At 33.3% G+C, this 19,274-nt stretch overlaps 2 protein-coding genes across 3 annotated transcripts in view; both read left to right on the top strand.

The window, feature by feature from the left end:
* The window catches only part of LOC128550049 (uncharacterized), a 28,114-nt gene extending 16,492 nt beyond the window's left edge, over positions 1-11,622 (top strand). Inside the window, exons 6-11 of the mRNA XM_053527980.1 lie at positions 111-258; positions 1,685-1,951; positions 3,686-3,852; positions 7,981-8,194; positions 8,598-8,788; positions 11,225-11,622. Of these exons, the coding sequence (XP_053383955.1) occupies positions 111-258; positions 1,685-1,951; positions 3,686-3,852; positions 7,981-8,194; positions 8,598-8,788; positions 11,225-11,437 (1,200 nt within the window). The 3' untranslated portion in view covers positions 11,438-11,622. The remainder of the gene's footprint in view (positions 1-110; positions 259-1,684; positions 1,952-3,685; positions 3,853-7,980; positions 8,195-8,597; positions 8,789-11,224) is intronic.
* Positions 1-18,338, top strand: part of LOC123534117 (uncharacterized) — a 310,888-nt gene extending 292,550 nt beyond the window's left edge. Inside the window, exons 1-5 of one of the 2 annotated variants that reach the window (XR_008368005.1) lie at positions 13,495-13,784; positions 14,476-14,545; positions 14,941-15,041; positions 15,513-15,580; positions 16,702-18,017. The gene's annotated coding sequence lies outside the window, so the exon portion shown is untranslated. Of the gene's footprint in view, positions 1-13,494; positions 13,785-14,475; positions 14,546-14,940; positions 15,042-15,512; positions 15,581-16,701 lie in introns of those variants that run through there. The other variant, XR_008368006.1, reaches the window with a different exon arrangement.
* The last annotated feature ends 936 nt before the right edge of the window (positions 18,339-19,274 follow it).

Here is a 19,274-nt window from a genome sequence, read left to right as displayed (position 1 = left end):
CAAGCATATCTACTTGCTGACTTACTAAATCAAGTAAACATGTATATGTTTAACCTTAGTTTTGATATGAAGTATGAATTAAGTCTAACATTTGCACGTGAACGTTCCAGGTTTTCTACATATCTGACGGAGCAGAATACAATTTTACTGAGACGTTTTGGTTTTCAAAACCTTTTCTGGCCGGAATAATTGGACTGGAGATTCCAAGCGAAGAAAACTCTTGCCTTAAAACAGAATTTATTGTATGCAAACGGAATGGTAATCTACTGAATAACGTACTCGTATTTATGTAAAATATGTTTTAGTAGCTCGGTACACTGAGTTCAAGATACCATTTCTTTCTCATTTGTGGACTAATACAACTGTACTCCTATCTAATTTAGTAACCAACCAACCTTTAAATACGTCGATTCTTGATATAGTAACTTTGTTATCTCACAATGTGTAGTAAAGATCAACATATACTATAGATAAATGAACAATCCGTAACTAAACCCATGCAGTAGAAAGATTCCACACGAGTTCACTTCGGATTTTACCTGTCAATACCACCAAAACTAATCCATTTTATCCCATTAACGTTTTTGTTTCAATAACGGATGAATTCTTTGCTATTATTAGTTTAATATAAGGGTATGGTCGAATTGATTCAAGAAATCATTGTGACGAGGTAGCCAAATACTCTTGCTAAAAGTACAATTTTAGATTTTGAAATCGTTAAATGTTAACGTCTGAAATATGTGTAGGCCTTATCATCTTTTAAAAAAGTCTTTAAGTACTGTGTTGTGGCTGAATAAGTCTTCCTGTAATTAGACTCACAGTTTCTTTTGAGATAATGGAGAAAATTTAATAGCGCTGTAATACAATTTCACGAAAGCAGGTGCTAGGACGGCGTGAGGGGTGTTCCTCAATTCATTTCCTCTTGCTATTATGTTGTTTGGGTACGTTCAATGTTTTAAACAGATTTTTTCTCAGAGTTTATTGTTTGTTTAATTATTTAATAAGTTAGAAAGCAAGCCATTCATATGACAATCTAGTCTTGATATCATACTAGCTTCCTGTGCTTACTTCCGAAGGGGCATTTAAGCGGAACACATTTGGCAAGTGCATTCAATGCTTAACCAGTTTACAGATATTAACTTCTACTAAGCAGATGATCGGTTGTAACTAATTTCAGAAAATGACTTTTCTTTCAAGATGTTTGAAAGATAAATTGCTTAGTTGAAAAAGTCTTAAAACGTAATATATCATTAAAACAAGTGCAGTATTCACTAGTTTGATTATTCTTACACTATTTTATGGCCTGCTCGCTTATCTCAATAGGTAGAGCCTAGAGTTACGGATCGTGGGGTTGTAAGTTCAATATCCGGGCGGGGCGTATGTTTTCCTTTACTCCTGGCAATTTTATAAAGACATTGTGCCTGAAATCATTTGTCCTCCTCCTCTGATTCGCAAGGAGAAGTTGACAGTTACTTGCAGAGAACAGGTTTATACTGGTACAGGATCCAATAACGCCGATTAGGTTAATTACCCGCCGTTATATAACTTAAATACTATTGAAAAACGGCGTTAAACTCGAAACAAACAAAGAAACAAATACTTTTAATGCAATATACGAGCATCTTGTATAATATGTAGATTGAAAGAGGTCAGTTCTATGACTTGTTAAATTCTATATTTTTAGTGGAACGTAACTGTGCAAGTACCCAAGATATTGGGTGGCAAACCCTTACAGAAAGGTATATACCAAGCGAAGAATTTCAAAAGAGAGGATTGGCAGCTTATTACCGCACTTGTTTGCAGAAGTGTAGAAGGACATCATTTTGTAATGCGTTTCAATATAACACTACAAAAACAGTGTGTAGACTTTTTATAGGCCAGCCTTTGCCTCCATTTCATTCATTTATGGAAATGAGGAATGTATCATTTTCGTACAAATTATGCGTTAAGGGTAAGTTTTTAATTAATACATTTCTATGTTTTGTTGTATTTTTTTGTCATTCAGTTGAAATAAAATTTGCAGTAGTACAGTTTAATTGGTGTCAGTTGATTTTATCCTGATTGTAATATTGTCTCATGTTTGTTATGTCAATGTGTAAGTAGATCAGTTTGTAAATATTTAAGGATGTAGGCTCGTTTTTAGCTCGATTATTAAAGAGTAGTTAGAACTGTTGGACTCACACTTGCGGCGGCACCAGTGTCTCGAATGAGTTAAGTTTGTGTATGTAAGCTGATATCTCAATAACAACTCGTGGGAAATGATTGAAACTTCACACTCTTATTCACAGTGATAAACTGACTTACAGTGCTTAGATTCAATAACTCTGTTAAGCTTTTTTTCAGAAAATTGTGCCTCTTTTCGGACTTGGCAGTTTTTGGTTAAGGTTTTGTATGTAAGCTGCTATCTCAGTACCCACTAACGGGAATGGATTGAAACTTCATATACCTGTTTACTTTCATGATCTTATAAGCTGTGTACAGGTTCCATAAATCGACTTAGCATTTTTATAAAACTATGTCCATTTTACTACTTAGCAGATTTTTATCAAGATTTTATATGTAAGCTGGTATCTCAACACCCACTAAAGTAAATGGATGGAAACTTCACATACTTGTCCACTGTCATGAGTGGATATGCCACTGTACAAGTTCCATCACCCTATTTTGTAATTTTATAAAACTATGCCCCTTTTCCGATTTTTATATTTATTCAGTTGACAAGGCTGTTTTATAGTCGAGCGTTGCTGTCCTCCGACAGCTCTTGTTTTTGTACCATTCTTTTCCATACACTGTGAGCTTGAAGAACATTAGTTTCTAAGACAATCAAGAGCAGAAAGACACAGGTCACCGAACTCTTTTTTGTTTTGTAGGTCATTTTCTAGCACTTCTGAAATAATGTAAAATTGATTGAAAATCGTTCTTTAGTTTATTCAACATATAAGATTCAACTTAATGTTATACGGATTTCAGGTCTTACCGGTTACTATGAATGCAAGGTGATATCAGAAGTATATAAGCGTAATTGTCACTAACAAATCTATAAAATTTTACATGCTGACAAAATTACCCAACTTACTTTATTTTCATAGGAAAAATATATTTAAATCTATGGAAAATGAAAAACAAAATCTGCGCTTCATATTTTGAAAATATTTTGCTGTTTTAATGACACACAAAAATGCTTCAAAACGGATAGAATAGTGCAAATGCTGGCGAAACCATGCATCTATATTCAAGAGATTTATTTAGAACAGATAAAAATATTTATGTTTTAGTTCTTATTGTTTTAACTCATACTTCCTATGTTAAAAATGCTATGTAAAAAGTTATATTCTATATGTAGGTTATTATTGTATATATTAGTCAGAAAATTATCAGAACCAAACCCTGTCTACTTTAGTTGATACTTATACTCAATTAATCATCTTGCAACAATTAAAGGCAAATGCGAGACAAAATAAGTTATTTTGATTATTTAGCATTAATTTTTGGCACAGATTTTGTTAGCAAAAACAAAACGCTCATACATCCTTAAGGTACAGAAACTGTTATATGAGGATATGGTATACAATAGTAATAAACGCCTACTACGTGCTTCATATCTATTAGATAACATAGTTGCATGCGTGCTTATATTTTCTTCTTAATGATTGTTCACTATTGTTGATTGTACTTTTTATTTCAGAACTTCCTTTTCGTCAAAACATTTCATCCGAGACAATTATAACGTCACCAAAGTACCCATATTACTATGGAGACCATATTGAATACACATGGAATGTACGTGTGGCTGACGCAGTCGCCCTCAATTTCGATGTTCTTGACGTCTTTTTTCCAACCGTAGATATCAGCGTGAGTAACATAAACACATGCACGTTTTCATATCAAAAATATGTATTGTTTATCGTAGTATTATCGGACATTGGCATATTATATGTGTGTGTGTGTGTTCGGGTTAAACATCTTTTTTCCCGCCTGTTTACAAAGAACAACAAAAGCTGTGACAAAAATGTTTTAAGATTTGTTTAAAACAAACCGTAAATACATAGATAAAATCAGCTTCGGGTTATCAATCATAAAGCTCCATTTTAATCAAAATTTTAGATAAGAAAATGCGACCATATACTTGAAATGTTTATTTTGTGTCATGGAAAGCTGTATGTCCTCCAACAATAAATGTATTGCTTGATGAATTAAAGGTGTTCAAAAATGGGTTTTTATCGGACAGAATTTCCGCATATCCAGATCTGGATACTAAGACCAACTGGACATTGTTCTGTAAGAAAACCAGATAGTTATATTGAGTAACAGAATATAAATAACATATATTTGATCTCTGGTTAATATGTGTTACAAATCCAAATAATGACATAATCTTCCGATATTATGGAATATGAAACATAATAAACATTTTTATGTCCCCGAAGGGAGGCATATAGTTTTTGAACCGTCTGTCTGTCTGTCGGTCTGTCAGTCTGTCGGTCCGTCCAGAATTTTCGTGTCCGGTCCATATCTTTGTCATCGATGGATGGATTTTCAAATAACTTGGCATGAATGTGTACCACAGTAAGACGACGTGCAGTGCGCAAGACCCAGGTCTGTAGCTCAAAGGTCAAGGTCACACTTAGACGTTAAAGGATAGTGCATTGATGGGCGTGTCCGGTCCATATCTTTGTCATCGATGGATGGATTTTCAAATAACTTGGCATGAATGTGTACCACAGTAAGACGACGTGCAGTGCGCAAGACCCAGGTTCGTAGCTCAAAGGTAAAGGTCACACTTAGACGTTAAAGGATAGTGCATTGAGGGGCGTGTCCGGTCCATATCTTTGTCATCGATAGATGGATTTTCAAATAACTTGGCATGAATGTGTACCACAGTAAGACGACGTGCAGTGCGCAAGACCCAGGTCCGTAGCTCAAAGCTCAATGTCACACTTAGACGTTAAAGGATAGTGCATTGATGGGCGTGTCCGGTCCATATCTTTGTCATCGATGGATGGATTTTCAAATAACTTGGCATGAATGTGTACCACAGTAAGACGACGTGTCACACGCAAGACCCAGGTCCGTAGCTCAAAGGTCAAGGTCACACTTAGACGTTAAAGATCATTTTTCATAATAGTGCATTGATGGGCATGTCCGGTCCATATCTTTGTCATTCATGCATGGATTTTAAAATAACTATGCATGAATGTGTGACACAGTAAGACAATGTGTCGCGCGCAAGACCCAGCTCCGTAGGTCAAAGGTCCTAAACTCTTAACATCGGCCATAACTATTCATTCAAAGTGCCATCGGGGGCATGTGTCATCCTACGGAGACAGCTCTTGTTTACTATGGTTACAGGGCACGTTATTTGATAAATTTCGTTTTAAAGTTGCAATTCTTAAATTGTAATACGGACATTGGAGAATACTATCTAACAAGTCAGTAATTACTATAAATTGCTAATTGAACATCGGTCCCTGTTTCTGTTTTCTCAGTTATCCGACAACAGCCAGATTTATAGGTAAATGATTCGGACAAACTTTGATAGAGATGTGTGTTGTTTAAACTCAGTGGATTGTGTAATGATTGTTTGATGTAATATAGATACATCTCAGGAGGTTTGTCCTAGCATTGGATAGACCGACTTACAGAAAAACATTTAATTTACCTTCTGTGTTGATTAACATATATTAAACTGCTTTCAGACCAATTAGCTCCTGTTAGGTAGATTATATGATTCATGTTGAATTTTAGATTGACTATACTGAAATCTATGACATTAGTTATAAGAAACAATATTTCAGGAAGTCTTTAACAAGATTAAATCACATTTTTTGTTATCGTTACTGGAATTAGCCAAAAATTACACAGAGGGGAAGAAGGAAAAATAAAGCTTCTGTTATTGAAGCCTATATATGTGACACTTTCAATAATACCGTTTGATAGAAATATATGTTGATAAAGTAGAAATATGTAAGTTACATACCTTGATGTGTCATTGACAACATCCACTTTTGAGATTGAAGTCTGTATTAAAAAAGAAAGAAAATACAAATATGTAAGTTGCATAACATGATCTGTCATCATAAAAAAATCATCTTTCTTGAGAACAAGAGTGGCGTAAAATATCTCGTTCATACGTTTGAAGAAAGTTTAATGTTAAATCTTAAGTCACTATAGAGTGAAATTATTAGTCCCCTACCGGCGGTAAACCGTCATTCCGAGCTTACATTTGCATATTATTCTTTTATGTAATTCATTTCGTAAGAGTTTACGTTGCTAACAGAACAATAGAAAGTACAAAAGAGAAGCCACATAAGTACCCATATAAATATGATCGTCCGTCGCAAATATGGATCTTGCGATAACTCAAAATGTATTGAAGCCAGGTTCATAAAACACGGTATGTGAATAGAGGGCGATATGTAGATTATGCATTTACATGACTTATGCTTGTAGGTCAAAGGACAAACATCATTAAATCAAGTATAATAATGCTTCCCCTACCGATGGAACACCGGAGGGGTCTATAGGAATGTCGTCCATACGTCCATCCCACCGGCCATTCTTCAGTCCGTCCGTCCGCAAATCTTCTTCCTGCAATAACTTAAAACGTATTCAAGCTAGGTTAATAAAACTTGGTTGAGAATAAAGAGCAAGATGTAAATTATGCGTGTACATGACTAATGTTTTTAGGTCAAAGGTCAATGTCAATATTGGAGGTGAATTAAATTTTGTTCTGCTCCTTAACATTCATGTACATCAACGGATTATCTTCGTGCTACACACAAACGTCCCCATGATTAGACAATCTGTCAACGCATGATCTATGCTTGTTGGTTTAAGATCAAGGTCACTGTTCAAAGTCAAGTAAAAAAGAAATCTGTTTTATTACTTTTAATTGCATCAAATGATTTCCTAGTTCTACACAGTCATGATCCCCTTGATTAGACTATGTATCGCGCAGATGACCCTTGGTTATCGGTCTAAGGTCAATGTCACTATTGAAGGTCGAGTAAAATTGTTATTTTACCGGTAGGGGACCTCTGTATTGCCATTGCAATACCCGATCGGTTGTTTTCTTAAAATTTATTTTTTGTATAACACAAATATCTTTCAAATTCATTTTCAGTTTTCTAAATTTACATTGTGAATTTAAAAAGTTCATTTTATTTTGATCTTGTAGTACTATATGGTCAAGCTCAGTATTCTTTCCGTATACTTGTCTGTTCATCTGTTCTGTCATCCTAGTCTTTACCATTAAATACTTCTATTATTTTGTTCCCTCTTAAATTTCACAGTTTCAACTTAAATATCCCATGCGAGATTCTAGAATCGTCCAGTATAATTCTTGTTTGGTTGCCGGACATATTGGAATTCTTAAAACGCTCAAGGACAATTCTAGAACGGCCATTTTCTCATACTGCGCAGAACATAAAGACATGGTATCGAATATCAAAGTCATGGCGCGCGCGCGCGCGTGTGCGTGCGTGCGTGCGTGCGTGCGTGCGTTTGTTCGGGTTAAACGTTTTTTTTTTAACATTTTTACAGTCATATAAACGACGGTGTCTACTTGTAGCAGTGAGCACAATGCCCAACTTTATACTGCTGACTCACGCCGTAGACGTCATGTGACACGAAACCCCACCTGGTCACATTATACTGACACCGGGCTGACCAGTCCTAACACTATCCTCTTAATACTGAGTGCCAAACGAGGAAGCTATTAGTACCATTTTTTACGTCTTTTGTATGACGCGGCCGAGGATCAAACACACGACATCCCGCGATCGAAGCGGGCGCTCTACCACTAGGCTATCGATGCGGTCTAATTCATAGCGAGGAGTGTAATAACGATTGCTTGAAAAACAAAATAGATGTGGGTTACATATTAATGTCATACCACTTGGTAACATTTATTTACCTTTATTTCGATCCAGCTGACAATTGTCCTGAAATATACTAATTGGCACTTTTGTTGTATTGCAGAAAAGTGGATTACTGTGCTACGATAGATTAGACTTTGGTCAGAATGAAAAGCATGTCAAGAAAGAAGAAATAGCATCAAAGAAGGATCAGCAATATTATCGCCAGAGCAGAATTATTTCAGAGAAAGGGAATCAGCTGTTCATTCGAATTAAGTCCTGTTATGCAAATCAAACGATGCCCTTCAGAGGGTTTGCAATCAAAATTACAAAATCCGGTAGAGTAGTATTTCTCAATGTTGTTAATGTCGATTTCTTTATCGCAAACATTAACATTAATAATCCTACTGCTTAGTGCAGAGCTCGGTTATTGATTTTGAAAAATAAAGTTTTTTTTCTTTAAACAGTACTTATATTAAACAGAATTGAAACTAAGTTTGTTTTTTTGCGATATCACAAATCACATTCATCAGTAAAACAGACACACCTACTATACAATTATTAAAAGCGATTGTTTCATAAATAAACGTTTTCATATCGCATTTAAGAACACGACTTCGTCATGATATCCATTTTAGAGATCCATATCTGTTTTATTCATAGAATTTTATTTTAGACCAAAAATATACACAGATACATTTTAGCAAAGATCAGTTCACATAAAAATCTTCTTTTTTTCAGATTGTCCTGCTTGTAAACGAAAACAGGACTGTACTTATACTTGCGGCTACATTCAAAGTCCGTATTTTCCTTCTGGAATGTATCAGAAAGACTCATCTACAACATATAAAATTCGGGCCAATAGTAACGAATACGTGAAGATACAAATAACCTACTACGATGTCCCTGATGAACGTACAGCCTTCCTTTCGGTTCGTTTGTCTAGTCTTTACGCCTTTTTATATGCTTTTCTTCTGATATTTCACAATGTTGCTTAGTTACTTAAGCGAACAATTTCACTAATAATTATTTTTTTTCTAAACTACCTCATAATTTTAGGTAACGTTTTTAGCTGGATGAGCTTTTGTGACCGCTCAGTGTGCGCCGTGTGTTGTGCGTCGTGCGTCTGTCAACACTTTCTAAAAAAATCTTCTTCTTGAAAACCATTACGCAAAATTACACCGAACTTTACAGGTATGATCCTTGGGTGAACCCCTTTCAAACTTGTTCAAAAAATTGAGTTACATGGCAACCGAAAGGAAAAACTTTAAAAAAAGTCTGTCCAAAATCACAGGTCATAGGGCTTTTATTTTGGTATGTAGCATCATCTAGGGTTTTCTACCAAGATTATTCAAATTATCCCGCTAGGGTCAAAAATGTCCCCGTCCTGGGGTCACATGATTTACTTTGGCTTATATAGGGAATACTTTTAAAATCTTCGTTTAAATTATGCCCCTGGTGTGAAAGGAGGCCCGACCCCGGTGGTCCCAAGTTTTACATAGACTTATATAAGAAAAAAACTTCTTGCCTGAAACTATAAGATCTAGGTCTTTGATATTTGTATGTAGCATTGCCTTGTGGTCTTCTGTCACAATCGTTCAAATGATACCCCTTGGGTGAAGAGTTCACGCCCCGGTGGTACCAAGTTTTACATAGACTTTTATTGGAAAAACAATAAAAATCATCTTGTCTAAAACCACCACAAGACTTAGGTATGTTGCATTGCCTAGTAATCCTCTATCAAGATTGTTCAAATTATACCCCTGAGGTGAAAAGAGGGTCCAAAATTTTACATAGACTTATATGGATTTTTTAAAAATCTTCTTGTCTGATACAGCATGGCCTAAGCTATTGATATTAAGTATGTTGCATTACCTTGTGGTCCTCTTTCAAGATTGTTCAAATTATTCCTCTGGGGTAAAAAGAGGCCATGCCCTGGAGACCCCAAGTTTAACAAAAACTTATATAGGAAAATAACTTTAAATAATTTTCTTGACTTAAAGTTCAAGGCCTTGGCTTTTGATATTTGGTATGTAGCATTGCCTAGTTGCTCTCTAACAAGATTGTTCAAATTATACCCCCGGGTGAAAAGAGGCCCCAGAGGGTCACTTAGTTTTTTTTATTAGTTATATAGAGAAATGTACTTAAAATTATCTGATCATATTTTCTAGACGGTTTAATTATACTTACCTTATGACCCCAAGTAATTATGGGTCACTTGACTGTGACCTTAACCTACTGACCTACTTTCTTTTTTTTTAGGTTACAGCCTTGAAATATGAATGACATATACCGTTTTGCACACCGATCTTAAAACTGAATTTCAGTGACCATGACTGTGACCTGCTGACCTACTTTCTTATAATTTAGCATCAGTTTGACATTTGAAACATGTAGCCTATATTACTCAGGTGAGCGATTTAGGATCATCATGACCCTCTTGTTACTGAGTAAGTTCAGTCTTAATTTATAATTTTAATGATGTTTGACTATTTCTTTTATTATAGAGCTGTTAGTATTAAGAAAAAAGATCGTACTTCTTAGCTTGTAATAAATACTTTGTTTTGGCACTTGTTACTTTACTGACACTCAAACTTTCGTTCAACGTTAAAACAGAGTCGAATCAAACAACAAAACGGTTTAGACTTAAAAGTTTTATGAAAATTTAATATGTTGCCCAATTAATGGATTCCAGTTGATATTGCGCCCAGTTACCCTGTTATATACAAAACCTTAACCGTCAATTAATGGTTGTACTAGATTTTACCTAGCAGGTGACATATAAAAGTTATAATTATTGCGAGTTAGTCCAACACCGACACATCTTTATTTCATTCTAAAGGGATGCGAGGCAGATTTCTCTGCTAAACTTTATTACAAAACGCACACATGTTTTAGATTCTGGAATTAAATTAAAAGCTTCAGGTAGATATTACATGTTTTTGATATGTACGTAGTTGACAGCACAACAGTTTACAATTTGAAAGAATAATTAAAAGATCCTTTTTGAAAAATTTCAAGTCGAAATAATGAGCTTTGATAAATTATTTGGAAAAAAATGCGAGACAACTCAGCGACAACTTTTTTATTTTACATGTCGAGGCATAGAGAAAGAATACATTATAACTGCATATTGATTTGAGGAGAGCCTTAATTGGTCACTGGTCAGTAATTTGAAACGGAAAAAGAATAAGAGTCAAGAAAGCCTATTAGGAAATAGTGGCATTTTTATGAGGTCATTTATCAAGCAACAGAGATATGTTTAAAAAAGTTCAACCGTTTTACAAAGTTTTCACGTACAAATTAATTTTCTATAACCAGGTTGTTACTCTTGTGTAAAGAGGGTAAAACTTTATATATTCTTGTAGTTTGCAGATATTTCCACAGAAGAGACTTCACTCACAACAAATATAGATGGAAAATCCATACCGTACCCCATATTTTATTCGCAAAACAATTTCCTTAATGTAAGCTGTCATTATAGAGTGAGCACAGTAAACAAAGGGTATCAACTACGCTACAGCTTTACGAAGATGCATACGTGGAACGAGTCTATCTATCAGATGAATACGTCAGGTTAATTGTATCATTAGTTTACAACTAAATCATCTTGTGTAGTTGAAAAATAAATTGATAAACAAAAATACAGAAATGGAATATATATAATTTGTAGATATAAAGAGCGATTAGCAAATCAGATTTCTTCCTAGTGCAATACACACTAGATAGAATCAGATTTCCTAAGCCCTACTTTCTTCCAAATATATGATCTTTTGTATAAAAAGTTCTTCGTTAATTAAAGTGTGGTGAATGCTTTAGTAAAAATGATTTTTTTATATGATTGAAAGGAGTAAAGTCATTTCTTGGCTACAACAAAAACAAAGATTCTTAGAATCAGTTTGGCGGCTTGAAACTTGTTAAGAAAATCTTTAGATGTTAGTAAACAAAAATGAAATATGAGAGACCGGGGCTCCATGAGACACAGGCACCATGGGACATCAGATGTAACATTTTTTCTGGAAAATAAACGAATCTATCTGAATTGCTATAAAACTTGCCTTTCTCAAGCTGTTTTTTAGTTTTTATATGAAGTTTGAAGCGGAAGGATTTAAAATAAAACTTCAACAGAGTTTTATTTTCATTTTTTCACTACTCTGAGTAAAAAACTAGAACAATTTAATTCCAAATATTGTCCCGTTAAGCTCTGCAGTGAACTCTCTGAAATCTTTCCATATCATTATTTATTGATAATTTCACAAGATGTTTAATCCCAGTGAAGCAGATAACCTTAATAATTTTCTAAAAATGTATGAGTGGTGGGGTTTGGGTACGATAAGACACATGCAATTGGGCAACATGGGACAGTGTTAAGTACAGCTGGAAGAAAACCACAAGTTATTGCACTGGTTAATAAGTGCATACAAATGCAGAAAAAAATTGACCTATGAGTTTTCTTGAAATGTCAACCCAGGAAAAATATGGCTTCAGTGTTCATTATACCAGACAACACGGACACTGATGAGATGGAATATGATGGCATTGTAATGAAATTGCCTCAACCAAGCAATAAAACAGGCACTGTAAAAGCTGAAAAATAGCTGAGGTTGACCTCGACCTAACTCACTATTTCTGTGTAAAGGCATATTTTTATATTGTTGACATGCCATTACTGGATAAATCAGTTATGAGAAGTCAGTTTATACTTTACGTTGAGAAGTTAATAAATATAATTATATATACTGTTGTATTGTTTTATACCTAAGGCATAAATGTTGTTACAGGAAAAAGGTAGGTATGTCATTGTAAGAAAATGATATTTGATCTGTGCTGTCTTGATGTTGATCTTTTAGAATTGTCATTGCAGTTCAAGATGAAGTAATCATCATAGATGTGTTTATATTTAAATTGAGTGTGTCTTTTTACACTTTTTGAGCAGTTTATTTCAAGTTAAAGGTAGATCTGTCATTGTAATTAAATGGCATTTGATAAGTCTTTTTCTTGATGTTGGATATTCACGCAAATGTTATCATTGCAGTTCAGATGAAATAGAGTTTATAGATTTGTTTATTTCTGTCACCGTCCCATGGTTGCCATGATGTGTCCCGTGGTGCCCCGGTTTCGGGGTACAATGGGACACTTTAGTATTAGTCATCTAAGATGCATATTTCAAAAACGATAGTACAAAACATGACCATTGACTACCCCTCATGTACATGAAGCATTGTACTTTAAAATATTATGACAATTACAGAAAGTTAATTCAAGATGTTTTAGAAAATATAAAACATATATATATATAATTTTTCCCCTAAGGTGCCCCGGTCTCCCCTAAAAACCGATACATGTTATTGAGGGTAATCCCAAAAAGTAGCTTCGTTGTATTTTGGCCTCTGATCATTCCAGTGTTTTCCCTGAATATGTTCCGTAATGTGTTCCATAACCTCATTGTCCCCAACTGTGTTTATTTTAGCTTGGCCATATTATAGTGATTTTATATCAGAATTAACATAATACTACTGGATGAGGGCTTAAATGAAGCTGCGCTCTTTTATCTTTGCATTTCCTGTTTGATGATTTATTTGTTTCATGTTTATCCTAGTGCATATCAATCCAAAGAAAATGTAAATTTCATGTGTCGTGTCTACATATGTTTTTTATTTGAAGATGAAAACTAGATTTTCGCCAGTGATTTGTAGTTTTCTTTCCAAAGTGATTAAGTAATATATTATTCATCTATGAAGTCTTATTTTAAGATCATTCAGCATATATGTAGGCATTTACCTAGAGCATTTTTTTTTTCAAGGGAAAAAATTGTGGTCTGACTGTATTATTTTGAAAATCACAGTTGAGATTTTTTTATGTGTGCACCGGTACAGTTTTGCGGGGAAGCGAAAGTTGCTGGAATTTTGTCTTCTTAAAAACAACAAGGTAAGTTGACAGTTTTTGTTGAAATATATATCTGATAGCTGACACATAGGAGAATGTATTGGTTTATATCCATCTTGCAGATTTTTTTGAAAATGAAGAGAAACAGGGGGAATTCTGTAAATTTCTTCTTATATGCAAATGAGCTGAAAATGTATTGAAATAACTAGATCAGAAGTTTATGCCTTTCCAGTAAGTTTTTCCCTACCTTTGACGGTAGTTATTAAAAAGTATAGATATCAACCTCTTTGCTGATATTAGTACCTAACATTTTCAGCCTGTGAATAGCTGTGGAAATTTGGGACTTTCCTTTTTTGAAGATATAAATAGATCTAAGCTATATTTAGACTAAAGTTTTTTTCTTCAGTATAATAGCATGTAGAGAACCCTTACATACAGTCAAATATTCTTGATATTGCAAGGAAATATAATGCATTTTTCAAGTGCTTGCTGTTTCTTATGTTGTGCATACTTGATATAGGTCATTGTCAATGTCAACTATCATTATACTGACATTTGAAGTTTTTTTTTTTCTAAATAACCTCCCTTATATATGCATTTTTCTTCATTCATTTTATTGATAATTACTTCCCTTTATGTTTAGCAAAAATTCTCAGATTGCATTTAATTAACTCCCTTTATTTAACATGAAAAATTCTCTTGTGTAATGATTATTTGTATATTTTACTTACAGTGTCTGATACATGCAGTTGCAGTCTGTCTTTGGAAGCTGTAGAAATAACAAGAAAGAGGCTGACATAGCGGTATAGTTTGTTATATCTGAAGTTTATTGATGGCATTCATGATAATTATATCATTAAAGTACAACATACATTGATTTTCTGACAGTCATGTGTTATTACATTTGAACTGAGGCTGTTTTATAATCAGGTTCATGATACTTTTTTTAATATACATTGTATACAATAGGTGCATTTTTTTTTCAATATTAATTGCAGCTTTATAAATTAGAACACTTCAGGTTCATGTTTGATATAGTTTATTAATGATTATAATTTTAATCATACAATGAGTTATTAAATATTTTATTAATTTTAATATATTTAGATTAATAAATGTAAAAAGTCTGTATTAAATGCATAGGTCATCTTTTGTACAAAAATAAAGGGAAAAAATGTTGTATAATTTTCGTTTTCAGTTTTGGTAGGGAAAAGTTTGAGTATGTACATGTACAGTTGTTCGACCTGTCTAACCCTGTGGCAGTCCAAGAAGATGTTACCATTATGAAAAATGCAGGGGGTATTATGTTTTTGTATGTTAAACAAAGGTTTCAAAGCATTTATATGCTGTATGGCTACATTCTTGCTTCTGAAATAACTGTACAAGACAGCTATAAGACTGACATTCCTGACAAGATGTGAACCCTCTGGACTTTTGTCAGCCTGACATAAACATTTCTTTCCTGTAACTTTGTGTATCCCTCAATTTACAAAGTACATATCTCCATTCAAAATAATGATAATAGATATGGTTTAGTAATAAATGTGCGATAGCTTTGTAATGTCAACATTTCAAAAATAGAATGAACATGTACTTTGATAATAAATATTGAATTACAAATTTCAGTATATTGTGTCAGTCAGCAAAAACATGAAGTACATTTGTATCTTTGTATTAAGATAATTAAAACAATTATATTCAAATGCTTTGACACTGATTTTATGTTGATTTCCTAGAATGTGTGTGAATTAATGTTTTATAATATTTCAGAACTTGAAGACAATGGTTAGTGCAGAAGGGATATAAAAGTTATGATAAAAGTAACAGATATAAATAAGGTAAACTATTGTGATAAAAAGACATGACCAGTGCTGCACATCACAAAGGCAATATTTGAATTTAATTTTTTGTCACTTATGAGTTCTGTAAAGCTGATTTTGCAATATATATAAAATGATTAGGATTAATTTTTTTTACTGTGATCTTTTTTTCACATGATTTTGCCAAGACTGACAATTTGTTCATTGGAATAAGATAGTTAAAGGCGGCATTGTGTCACATAAAAATATGTCTGCATAGTTGCCTAACATTAAATGTCAAATTGTAAACAAGCAAGTTCTAAATTTGGAAAATCTTTTGTTGTTTTTCTTCATTTAGCTCAGTTGAAGGAGATGAAGTTGGAAGCAATTTTCACAGTACAACCTCTCCAGAGTAGCTCACTCTGAAGCAAAAACCTCTCTATAACAATATCATGAGAATTTCCCTAAGCTGAAATATAACTATCAAATTTACTTCTCCAGAACAACTACCTCAAAATAACTAAAATATTTGTATATCCCACAGGGTATTGCTCTACAGAGGTTGCACTGTACTTATAATATCTATTATTTCAAATGCTTTAAGAAATACAACACTTTCAGCAAGGGAAAAAGTGAACATATATTACACATAAGGTGAAGTTTTGGCAGTTCTCAAGTTCATTGCATGCTATATAAAACACTTTAGGTAGTTTATCATTATTACATGATATACTAATCAGTCTGAGAGGTTGTAGGTTGTTGTTGGAGCTTTTAGGTGAGATCATAGGTGAACATCATCAGATTTATCTGTCTATTGTTTTCACCATTTTATTGAATATGTACATTGAATGTTATAAAATATGCAATCTTTTCAGACAGTCCTATTAAATAACTTGTCATTTAGTGAATCTAAGTATATGTAAAATTTAAATAAAGCAGCAAGCCAAGTGGCAACACAATCTTGCTGCTTAAAACAGGTAATTCCTTAGACAAGTTGAAATTAGACAAAATGTCAATTTGTAGAGTTACCTGACTTGCTGCTTATAATATATTTCTAAGATTAGAATATCTTCAAATGTCTAAAATGATGTTATAATTGTTTTAAAAACTATCATGTTTTATTCTCTTTATGTAATAAAGTTTTACATTTGTATTTCCAGAAGTGCTACAAGTGTGTTGTCATGTGAAATGGAATTTACCCCAACTGTGCTGCATTGCGAGACATTCATGTACCAGCTGTAAACTGAGATGGACCCATATAATAAATATGTTGACTTTTCTATGTATTATCATCTGTACAGAATGTGTTCATGACAAGACTGTATACATATATTGTTAAATAATTTTTTATTTCCATTATTGCATACATGTAAGAAGCTAGCATTTAACAATTGCATTCATAGAAATGTTAAAATGTGATCAATCTAATTTAAATAAAAACATTTAATTGGACTTTTTAAGTTTCATAGTAATTGTGGTGGAGATTGACCCAGTTATTCAGCAACTTATACTGTCTGTGAGTCATTTCTTGTATGTTATAGTTTTCTTAATAATACATTAAATGTCAAAGTTATGGTAAGATGAACTCATTCATCACTTGTAGATTAATTTTAAAGCAGTTCAACATTTTACCATAAGTTAACTAATATTCTATTTAACCAGAGATGTCACATATTTCCATATAAACATTTGTATAATACAGTCTAATCTAATCTACAAATGATGTTCCACAATTTTTTAGTTATATTTTATGTTGATATTTTATGTTGATATTTTATGTTGTTTTCATGTCTCAACATATTATTACTAACATCAAAGAAACTTGAGTATTTTACAGTTTGGTTGGTATAAATGGTTGTTTTGTTTATATATTTTTTTCCATCCAGGAGAATAAAGAAATATACATTTCAAAATATCTCACCATTCCAGATAAGTACACTACATAATCAAGATAAAAGAAATAAGAACAAAATATGTTGGTGGAATTTTATTTTCAAAAATTTGATATACAGTCTTTGTAGTATTTACTTCTTGAGGTATGTTGGACAGAAATGGGAATAACAACATACTTTAATTTTTTGTAGTAACAAGTTATTATGGGAATTATTAACTTAACTTAACTTAAAAAGATTTTATCTCACTGTTATGCCATCTGAGCTTTAATATTTTTCAACATTGTCATTGGCAACAAGGCTCAAAATTATTTGTTGTGTATACCTTGCATTCATGTGTGATAAATGCTTTTATGGTATTCTTTAATATAATTTATGCTTTTAATCTTACCATGGATTAAAAAAATATAACTTTATTTGTCTGATAATTAAGGTAAAAATATTGACTGATTAAATTGTAATATAAGAAAGCTTATTTGAGATAAAGGGAGGTAATTCCATAAAAAATATGTAGAATGTAGATGATAAATATAATGAAGGGAGGTAATAAAATATTGTGAAGTTATTAGTCTTCTTTTCTTTGATGAGCCAAATAATTGTTTTACATTTTGGTTTATTAACTACAAGTATGACCTAACATGTGTACCTGTCCTGAAGGAAAATAAAAAGGTTGTTTGATGTCCTTGTACTGTTAAGTTGTTCCTGTATTTGTTTACATTCCATGTCTGAATGAAATGAAGAAACAGACTTTAATGAGGGTATCCCGGGAAAATACCTAAGTTTATTTTTATATCAGCAAATTTGATGAGATAGTCATTCAGGAGTTGTCTATCCTATTTCCAAAAATGCTATGGGGACTAAAATTTTTGGAGTAAATATCTCTTTTAAAAAATAACACACAGCATTTTAGTATTGTATATATATTATCTGATGCACTTAACAATATATATTTGGAGTCAAAATGTTAAAAATTCCGGTTTTATTTTTTTAGTTACAATGTCTAATATATGTCACTATTTCGTACAAGAGTAAGACATTCTGCCAGTAAACCGTTAAATGCTTCAAATGATAGTGTTCCAAAATATTTCAATAGTGATGTTCTTCATTTGAGCCGTGCCATGGGAAAACCAACATAGTGGGTGTGCGACCAGCATGGATCCAGAGCAGCCTGCGCATCCGCGCAGTCTGGTCAGGCTCCATGTTGTTCGCTTTTAAAGCCTATTGGAATTGGAGAAACTGTTAGCGAACAGCATGGATCCTGACCAGACTGCGCGGATGCGCAGGCTGGTCTGGATCCATGCTGGTCGCACACCCACTATGTTGGTTTTCCCATGGCACGGCTCATTTCTTTTTCCATTATTATTTTTCATATGTGTACCTAGTCTCTGTCTATATGGGAGTAAAGGAACGTGTACTTATATATTTACACGTTCGTTCACTTCCACATAGACTGGGAGATTGCGTTCTTTGAGTTGCGGGTTAAGGTTTAATCTTTCGCAGATTAATTAAAGTGGTTACGTTCATGGAATGCGACACACCTTTTTAAGTATTTGTACTTGCTTTTTAGACACCATGTGTGTAAATGACGTTTAACATTGCATTCGAACTTCAGCTGATATTTCAGAATGCGAAACTGGCTGGATGTATTTCAAAGGAAGCTGCTATATTGTCACACAGTTTTCGGAGAGAACGTATTTGGGGGCTCAAAGATCATGCGAGAGTAATGGCGCTAGCCTTGCAATAATCACGAGTATAGAAGAGTCAAATGCTATCAATTATTATCTTCTCTCACATAGGAACTTTGTATCGCCGGATGTGGTATTTGGTGAGATATATATTCA

This window comes from Mercenaria mercenaria, chromosome 17 (genome assembly GCF_021730395.1).
Source record: "Mercenaria mercenaria strain notata chromosome 17, MADL_Memer_1, whole genome shotgun sequence".
Taxonomy (NCBI): domain Eukaryota; kingdom Metazoa; phylum Mollusca; class Bivalvia; order Venerida; family Veneridae; genus Mercenaria; species Mercenaria mercenaria.
The sequence above is the reverse complement of the archived record's forward strand: the minus strand, read 5'-3'. Positions and strand labels throughout refer to the sequence as shown.